The sequence below is a fragment of the Amblyomma americanum genome, chromosome 1 (genome assembly GCF_052857255.1).
Source record: "Amblyomma americanum isolate KBUSLIRL-KWMA chromosome 1, ASM5285725v1, whole genome shotgun sequence".
NCBI classification, from domain to species: Eukaryota; Metazoa; Arthropoda; class Arachnida; order Ixodida; family Ixodidae; genus Amblyomma; species Amblyomma americanum.
Genome location: NC_135497.1, coordinates 239,359,583 through 239,369,436, shown reverse-complemented (window position 1 = coordinate 239,369,436; position 9,854 = coordinate 239,359,583). Strand labels below are relative to the sequence as shown.

The window sequence follows — 9,854 nt, the reverse complement described above, 5'->3', positions numbered from 1 at the left end:
TACATAGAAAATTTTTTAATGTGTTGCTGTACACACAATGTTGCAAAATGATAAGGACTGGCAGTGGGAATGAACACTCTAAAGTTTGTCAGAGTGAAGCTTCAAAAGCATGTGCTATGCTTGTGCATTAAAAAAAAGGCACCCTCCTGAAAGTGCAACAAATAATGAATTCTTGGTTCTACGCTTTGCTGAAAAAGGACGTTATTCTCGCTTGATCCGTACTTGAGTTGTTTGAAGCCTTTTTCTTTGTACCGCTTATATCAGCAAGTATGCTACGCTTGGCAGCTTTCTTCCCTGCAGATTTCAGTTCTGCCAGTGGAGCTTCATCCGTAACAGCGTACACTTTTGGTGGGATGTAGAGTTCATGCTCCAACTGCTGTTCCAACTGCTGCTTGCTACGGCGACTTTTTCTTTTGTTTTTCTTCTCAGCCTCAGCATGCAGCCAAAACAAAAATGCTTTCTCACTATGAGACTGACAGTTTTTTGCAAGGCGTTCGTGCAATGGCACGTCATAGTCATCATCATCTTCATCTTCAGACACTGGTGTCCTGAAATATTTCATCATCTCAGGAATATTCAGTGGGGTTCCATGGTTGCCATAATTGTAGATCAGTTCTGCTCTCAGACAGCTGATGCGACGTGTTGACAAGAAGTCAGAGAGGCGTTGTAGTATGTTCAGCGTAGCACTCCCCTGTACTGTGTCCTTGGCATCATCCACATTTCCAGTGCTTTCTTCATCTTGAAACCTGCGTGCCAGTCGCGTCAATTCATTCAGGAAATGAGCCACCCTCTCCTTGACGAGTCCATGTCTTTTAGCGGCCTTGATTCGAAGTACAAGGGTTCTTATGATGACAGCAGCCGCATCCGCCGTTGGAACTACCTCGATTTTATTCTGCAAGTCGGACAACAGTTTAACGAACTCTTCTAACTTGCAGACGTAGCGCTTAAGCGGGCGGTCCTCGGGCATCGCGTAGCTTTCGCCGCCCAGCTTTGCCCGCTTTACATGCAAAATCGCTGTCTGACACATGGGCGTCTTCTTATTGAGAGAGAGAAGCTTGAGCTGAGTAAAACCATCATGAGGCAACTCAACAATGGGAGACGCCATGGCTGTGGCAAGCGCCAGTTCATCACTGCTGTTTAAAAGGACTCGGATGAACGCGTTTGTGATGCACACCATGTACCCTACAGTGTTGGAGTCCCACTTCTCGACAGCTGAACGGTCCGGTTTAGGCACCTCGGCGACTTCTGAGCTGACGCTGACATCTTCGATGTTGTAGACTTCGTTCGCGCTCATATCAAGGGGAGCTTCGGTGACGATGCGCCTTATTTTCCTGCCTTGTGACAATAGATCGACACATTCTTTGCCAAACTCCTCTGTGATCGGACCATACACGAGAAAAACCGAATTGGCAAACTGGGCTGCAAAAGTGCTATCATCTTCCAGAGCGTCTCGGAACTTTCGCAAGATTTGCCAACCGTTCACTGTGTTGGTTTGCGAGAGAAACTCGACGTATTCTTGCACACACTCTGGCTCGGACTGCTCGAACTGCACAGCAGACTTTGAGAGCCTCATTTGATAAACGAAGTCTGCGTTAGCAACTTCAGGTAAAGTCGTGTCGAATTTGGCGCTTTCTCTTAGCTTCACACGCGCCGCGCACAGATGAATTGCTTGGAAGTGCTCCGGTACGGACAGCACAGTTGTGCTCCCGTTGACAAATGCATTGCGCTTGCGCAACGCATCTACGAGAAACCCGAAGACAGTACAGCTGCTCAGGTCATCGGCCAATGTTTCTGTTCTCAAGATATATAGCTTCTTCGATCCCGCTTTTTCTTTCACGTATTCAAAGACTGCATTTTTAACGCATGGGTCGTAAGCAGTCCATAAAAAACAAATACTTGCATTTTCGTTGTCACTCATGGCAGCGAGTAGCGAGTACGGCTAATTGAGTGCAGCACAAAGAGCGTCTTAACACACCACTTTTCTTTTTGCCGGCGTCTAGTGTTTGCAGCGTCTGTAGACCCAACGGCACGCCACACAACTTCAGGAACGATGTCGACGATGTAACGCCGTAAAACCGGCAAAAAGTTAGTTCGCGCCAACGACGGTGGCGCCAACTGCTCAGGAGCCGACTTGACTTGGATGTGGCTCAAAACAATGCCTCCTGAGGCAGTGACTGCAAGCGTTATTTCAACCCATAGATAAAGTGTACTAGAATCCCGTTGTTTTGAGCCGGAATACAAGTTTTCGCGCAGTTCTGAGAGAAAAGGTTTACACCTTTCTCTTCTAGTACACTTTACCATAGAGCTATTTCAACCCTAGACGTCGCATCCGGTTAAAAAAAGACGTCACGTCCGGCAATTTTTTGGCTGTTTGAGTCATGAGCCATGTTTGAGTTGAGCCGAGCATTGCTTTCAGTTGTAGCACTATGGCCGGTCGGCCGGAAGGGCGTGCCCCAAAGGCCCGGAGAGAAAGACTCATCTGTTTTATCGTAAGTTCTGCTCAAAAGCTCTGTGTAGGTCTACGGAAAAGAGCAAGCGCTGAGAGTGTTTTTACACCTTCTGTCAACCCAGCCCAACGTAACTCATGGTCATGTAAAACGCGTATAATTACCAGCTTTTACGTGCCCCCGAAAAAAGGCGGGAAACTTTTGACAACAGTTCAGTTGAGCCACGACCGGCTTTATTACTAAAGCCGGTCGTGAGCTGAACTAACCGTTTGTGCGATGAGTTTTGTACGCGGTTTGATTTTTTGTGGCCCCGCGGCTGGGAAAGTCTGTAGAGCGTTGACTTAATTGCACTTTACAGTTGTGTGCTCCTGTTAAAATTCGCTTTCTAAAACAGATGCAAAAATTGCGGCGAGATAAGCGATTACGCTTTGATGTCTGCAGAGCGAAACATGTTTTTCTTTTAAATTCATATTTATTTCAGAAAACAGCACTTGAAAAACTGGTAGGCAGTTTTCTGGTATGCACGGGCTTTCCCGATTCCGGCTTCGAGTCCGGCGTTCACTTGCTGGCGCAGAGGCTGAACAAATGGGACGTTAAAATGCTGAGGCAGCAAAGGCAGGCTTTAAGGCGCCACAAGGTGAGCCCTCCACCTTCTGTGATAATTGAAAAATGAGTGCTGTGCCACCTGCACCCAACATTGGTTTTACGTGGGGAAGGTGTTTGGACTTAGGTGGCCAACTAGCATGGAGCGCATGAGGCAACTGGAAAAGCAAGCTTCCTTTTACGGCCTCTAATCTTAAGACCTTTTTACAGCTGATGCTGTAAAGAGGCCTTAAAGAGATGAACACTGTGGACAATGTGCTTGATGTCCTTCGACTGTTCGGAAGCTTGTGAGGTGCATAAAGCTCACAAGGCACTGTTGCAGTGTGTGACAGGTCATTGTGGTGATATTAGAAGAGGGCATAGTACAGCACAATGGGACAGAGAAAAGGAGCACACAGGATAAGCGCACGTCCTGTGTGCTCATTTTCTTTGTCCCGTTGTGCTGCGCTATGTCTTCTAATATGCTATACCAACAAGCCCAAACTACCACTTTGTTAAGATTGTGGTCACGATAGGTTTCTTTGATTTGGCTGCACTCTCTGCACTAGTTCTGTGAAGCTCCACGGTGGTGCCGGCAACGTGCAGCGTCAGTCCAGACAGTTCAAATGCAGCTTGGCACTGGCCGGTTCCAAAACGAATGGTCGAGTGCAGGCCCGATTATCTGATAGCCTTGCTGTCGTCACGAAATTGCAGCCAACTGCATGCCACCAACACCAACGACCACCAAAATCCTGAAACACTTGGAAGAATTTTCAAGCAGCAAATCGCAAAGAAGTCTTACCATGAACCTTCTCTAGGAAATCGTCGTTTCACAGAAAAAAAAATCGTTGCATGTATACACACAGGCGACTTACGAATTAGCGCTGAAATGCTGCCCATGCGACTCGACTTGACCGCTTAGGTTTTCATTATGACGCCTCAAACAGTCACTCAACTCCTCCATGTGTAGGTCAAAGAAGCAGAGAAGGTATGGCACGTGTTATTTAATGAAATGATGAGTTATTTGCTGAAAGGTTATGGTTTATGGGGGTTTAACGTCCTAAAGCGACTCAGACTATGAGGGATGCCGTTGTGAAGGGCTCCGGAAATTTTGACCACCTGGTGTTCTTTAAGGGAGCTGCTGACCCGAAGGACATGGGCCGATCCCGGCGGCGAGGGCCGAATTTTGATGGAGGCGAAATTCTAGAGGCCGGTGTACTGTGCTATGTCAGTGCGCGATATAGAACCCCGGTGGTCGAAATTCCGGAGCCCTTTACTACATTGTTCCTCATAGCCTGAGCCACTTTGGGACGTTAAACCCCCATAAACCAAACCAATCTTTTTTGTGATAAGGTGTAAGGCATTATTATACACAGATTACCACGTAGTATGCTCCTATGGCTGCTAAATAATTTATAACTGAATTTTATTTCTCATGCTGTTTCAGTTTCAACAGCTGAACGATGACTGTGACCTTAAAGAGAGGTTGTAGGTCATGTGAGGCGTGAAAAACTGCAATATAATTGGTGCTTCTACATTTGTTGTCATTCCTCCTCTTGAGGAAGGCTGGCTTCAGCAGTGCAGTAAATTAAAGCGATAAAGCAGCAATTATGTCGCAGTTTTTCTATGCCTCTAATGATCTAAAACCTCTTTGTCGTCACAGCTCTCATTCGGCTGTTTAAACCGAAACAGCATGACAGAAAAATTCGATTATAAATTATTTAGTGGTCGTAGGTGATTCATGGTGATTCATGCATTGTAGTATCTTCCGCTTCATTATAAAGAAGAAAATGTGCCACCAAAATTAGGTCTCTATGCTCCCTTAACGTGCACTGACATCGCACAGTACACATCATTTCTTTAAATAACTTGTGCCATACCTTCTCCGCTTCTTCGACCTACACATGGGCACCGCCATACTGCTGCACCGCAGCTGCGCTTCCATTTCGGTGAGTGCAAGCCAGCCTAGAACTCGTGCTGCACTTCTTTAACTGGTGCAGAAAGTGCAGCCAAATGGAAGACCTTATGATTATGTGGCTACTTTCTTTGCATTGGGTGGGCGACAGTTTTTTGTCTTAGCCATTTCATAGAAAGAAGGGAAAAAAAAGGAAACGTGGGAACATTCACTATTAAGACAACGGCTTTCACCCGCAGACACCAAATGAACAAAGCCTGCCTTTATACTGAGCAAAGCAACTAGGCTGTCACGGATCTAGCAAATTATAATTTTGAAAGTGAACCTCCTGCTGTGAAACTGGCAACATTTGTGCCCCTAGAGACAAGCAGTGGTGAGAGGCGAGAAGTCAGATGAATGTAGGTAAGACAGGTAGCTGAACAAGGAAGTAGTTCCCATAATTGAAGAATACATGGAAAGACAAGGACAAGACATGTTTATGTTCTTCCTTCTATGTTTGTCGTTTTGTTTTCACAAGTTAGGAGTAGATGTTTGTTGTAGTTTCACTTTTTGAGGAAAATGGGGAGGGGGTTGTTTATCTTGAGACATGCAACCCAAAAGACGGAGCACAGGAGTGACTCACACATTAGTGTTTGCGTTTTGTTCCTACTGTTCTGTGTGCTTGCACCCCTTGTCCCCAAATGGGGCACTGACATGATCTTACGTGGTGCTATGCTGAAGGATGTGTGCTGCATGCATATGGGTGTGTGGCATTCAGATTCAAGCACCAACACGCGGCTTCTAGTGCAGTAGGAATTACGGGAGGAAAACAAGCCTCAAGGATGTAGATGAATAGTTTAGTTCTTCAGTTTGCCTTTTCTGAAAATATCTGTGGCAGGAGGTTTTAATACATGTCAGCCCACCCCTCATGTAATACTCCCTTGTGGGCCTTTGAGGTACAAATAAATAAAAAAAGTAGTGCCCTTTCAAACAGTGTAATTTGCAACTTTGGTGCAAGATTTTCGGTGGCCCCTTCAGGGAGTGTTTGCCCAGAGCATGTAGTGATTGCTTAATGTCACTTGGTCCCAAGAACCAGACAGTTAACCAGTTGCCCTTGTGCCTCTTGATGAGAAAATCTGCGAGGTAAAAATTACAATTTACCATAGCTGTGAACAGTAATGAGCTGGACGTATTGCCGAAGAGAATCGAGGTCATCTACTTGACAGTGGTAAGAATTTTGGGTTGGTTAGAGCAAGTGGCTTAACATCATCTTCCGTATCTTAATAGATGTGGCATTGTTGGCATGTGTAATTAAAAATTTGTTTCGATGTGTGTGGCTGGTGACCTGTCGGCTCGGGCATGACAAAGTTGTAAGCTCAACCAGAAGTACCTGTGCTGTTTGAGCTCAGGGCAAGAGCTTTGAGCGAGGCCACTGCACTACGTCCTTGTGCATTTGGCTTTCGTGGTGCTCCAACTTCCTCCTTCCCCCACCTCTGTTGGGAACGTCGCCATGGGGCCGAGCGAAAGTGGTGGAGTGTAATTGGAGCAGTTGCATGGCCATAAGGTCCATCCGAAGAGCACTGCGTAAGGGTTGTTTGCTGGATTGGCTCCGCAGTCAGAACTGAGGTGAGTTATGAGTGGGCCACTGTGGAAAAAGATAGTAGACCAGCGGAAAACATGCCATGAATGGTGGAGAGTTATAGTTTGGAGGCGACCTTTGATGCCTGTGTTGCCATTGTGGTCAAAGTTATCTGTGAGACCATCAAGGGCAGCACCTGTTCTGAACGCATCACATAGTAATAGATCAGAACTTCAATTTTATAGTTGGCTCATGGGCGTATGAATGCAGGAGGTGTATGAATCGGTTCAGATTTCACGTTGAGACGCATCAAATTCGGCAACCTTAGTACTCACAGGTACAGTAAAACCTCATTAAAGCATACCTCATGGCACTGCGGAAAAACTATGTGCAAAGCGACAATATTGTCACGAAGACGAAGAAGCTGGCAGTGGTGCGGGAACGGAAAGGTCGCGTTATAGGCGAGTGGCCATCAAAATCATCTCACTGCCATCATTCATCGCTGGTTATTCGGCTGGTCGCTACGTAACATTTGGTGTGAGATGCGGGGTATCATCCCCATCCTGGTCCTGGAGCTTCGGAGTCCTCCGCCGGCCGTGTGCACTTGGTTTGCCCCAGCCCGCCGGACCTGAACCAACCTCGCTGCTCACCCCAGCCCCGTCCCCTGCCCTGACCACAAGACATGTTGGCATGACTATGCTGCGGCGACCCGAGACGCCGCCCACACGTGAGGACACCACCCCCCTGCCCATGGCCTTCGGTGCGTCCAAGGGCTTTGGCCGTCGGCTCCTGGTTTCGTGAACCAGGATTCATTCACACATATCTTTCATCATGGCGGCCAGCACTTCCCCCCATGCCATTTCTATTGTACCATCCTTTGAACCCATCTCCACTGAGCGCATCCCTCCGTCGGTATCTTCTTCTATTCACTATCGGGACGATCGCTCGACAGCCCCGGCTAGTGTCACGAACACGACAAAGCTGGTAGTGGCGCAGGAACAGAAAGGTTGCGCTATAGGCGAGCGGCCATTAAAATCATCTCACTGCCATCGTTCATCGCCGCTTATTATTCGGCTGGTCGTCACGTAACAATATGCCCAAACTGAAAGCAGCCTGAGTATATCTTTTGACCTGGTAAAAGATGATACCTGAGGCATTTCAAAGAATGCGCAGGTGAAACCTTTTAATCACATGGCTACTAGCGCAGCCTCGAAGGCATATAAGCCAGGTCCCGGGTCCCAGCTGCTCTATTAATAATGCGCAGGCGAAACCTTTTAATCACATAGCTACGAGTGCAGCCTCAAAGGCATGTAAGCCAGGCCCCGTGTCCCTGCTGCTCTATTAGGCCGTATTTGAGTGAACAAGCAAGTGTCTAGCACGCATGCAGTTTTTTCCAACGGTACGGGTTTAGCGGTCTTCAGCTTCCATGTAGGCATTACTTTCATTGGATGGCGTTTTGCCAACAACAGTGTCAATACCAAACTGTGCTGAAGAAGGCTTGGATTGCAGTGTCTAATACATCACCAATCATGCAAAAAAAAAAAAATGAGTCTCCACAATGCCTCCTCTGCAACAAAATACCTCCTGTAAACAGGAGGTATTTAGGAATACCTGCTCTATTCCGAGGCCTGGATTGTGTACAGTTGGGGATACGAATTAATGGAGGACACCTTAGTAATCTGCAATTCACAGGTGATATTGCTAAGTCACTCAGGAGATGAACTGCAAAGCAGGATCAGTGAGCAGAATGGTGGGTGTAAAGAATTAAAGGAGTACAGACACCTAACTTTCGAGTGCTTGTTTTTTGTTTGTAATGATGCGTGAGGCATTGTTAAACATGGATTACCACCTGGTAGTCTTCTATAACCACTAAATAATTTATAATCTGATTTCTTTCTCGTTCTGTTTCGGTCTCAGTTTCAACAGCCGATTGAGGACTGTGACGCCAACATATGCCTACAGGCCATGTGAGGCATGAAAAAACTCCAATATAATCGCTGCTTCCACATTAGTTGTCATTCCGGCTCTTGAGGAAGGCTGGCTTCAGCACTGCAGTAAATTATAACGATGAAGCAGCGATTATATGGGAGTTTTTCCATGCCTCACATGACACAAAAGCACTCTTTGACATCGTCGCCATTGTTCAGCTGTTGAAACCGAAACAGCATGACGGAAAAAATTATAAATTATGTAGTGGCCGTGGGCAAATATTACATGGTGATTCATGTGTAGTAGTATTTTCCACATCATTGTAGAGAAGAAAACATGCCACCACAATCCGCCTTTTTCACGACGCGACTGCGCATGCGCCCATCCCCTGGCGGCGGTGTCGCGAAACATATTGGAAGGGTCGCGCGCTCCACTCGAGACCGGCCGTGGAAGGGTAAACAAACCGGGTTCTTAAGCGGGGTGCGTTGCTGCAGCCGTCGGGCGTTCAGCGCGACGCATTTGGCGATATGTTACGTACGGCTGCAATGCCCAATATGTAAAGGGAAGCAAACTCGGATTTTTTCGCTTTCCGAACGCTTCCCGGGACCGCCTTCGACGCGAAGCGTGGATAAAAGCAGTTCGCCGGCTCGACGATCGTGGCCGCCCTTGGGCACCGTCAAGCACGTCAAGATTGTGCGAGAATCACTTTGTGACAGGTACGGACGAGGTACTGCGTTTAAATGCATGTGCAGTCTATCACGAAAGGTTTTATTCATGGCCAGGAAGGCCTCGAATGTCACCGCGGCATTTAGACTTCGTTCCGACGCTTTTTGCTTTCTCAAGCAAGAAGGCCGAATGGGCAAGTGCTGTGAGCCACTTTCAACGCGCGATGGAGCGGACAACGAAAAAGAAGCTACGAGAGCATTCACGCATGGTGCTAGAATTTTGTCATAATCTCCTATTGAAATTTCCTTGTTTATGCCACAAAACCCTGGCCAATCCCCCGATATGGGTATGTGCCATGTATTAAGAGGCAGAAGAAGGTGCGTTATGCGTGTGTTCGCATCATATCCATGATGAAGAGCGCTGCGTGGTATCGCCGGAATGACTCAATGTGCGCCCCTTGCGCTAGTCTTTATGGACGCGCATGCTTGTTTAACCTATGCAGCGGTGTGCTGTGGGAAAATAAAGTGAAATGCTAGCAAAGTTGCCATGTTGCGAGTACGCTTGTGCTTTTGTAGTTCGTGTAGCTATTCGGCAGTGCTTGAACACAACGATTGCTTGTGAAAACTGTTGTCCCCAGTCGTTTTCTGTACTACGGAGTGCACGATGTAGTGTCCACCTTTCATGAATGGCAGGCATATACAGCGGAAAACACCACCCTCACTGATCAGGGATATTTATTGAACATTATGTTCCGAAT

The 9,854-nt window shown here is 47.1% G+C and overlaps 1 protein-coding gene across 1 annotated transcript; it reads right to left on the bottom strand.

Annotated features, from left to right (window-relative positions):
* On the bottom strand, positions 1-2,160 carry LOC144114815 (uncharacterized). The gene has a single exon (XM_077648792.1). It carries the CDS (start codon positions 1,916-1,918, stop codon positions 179-181), a length of 1,740 nt encoding a protein of 579 aa, XP_077504918.1. The 5' UTR covers positions 1,919-2,160; the 3' UTR covers positions 1-178.
* Positions 2,161-9,854: the final 7,694 nt, after the last annotated feature.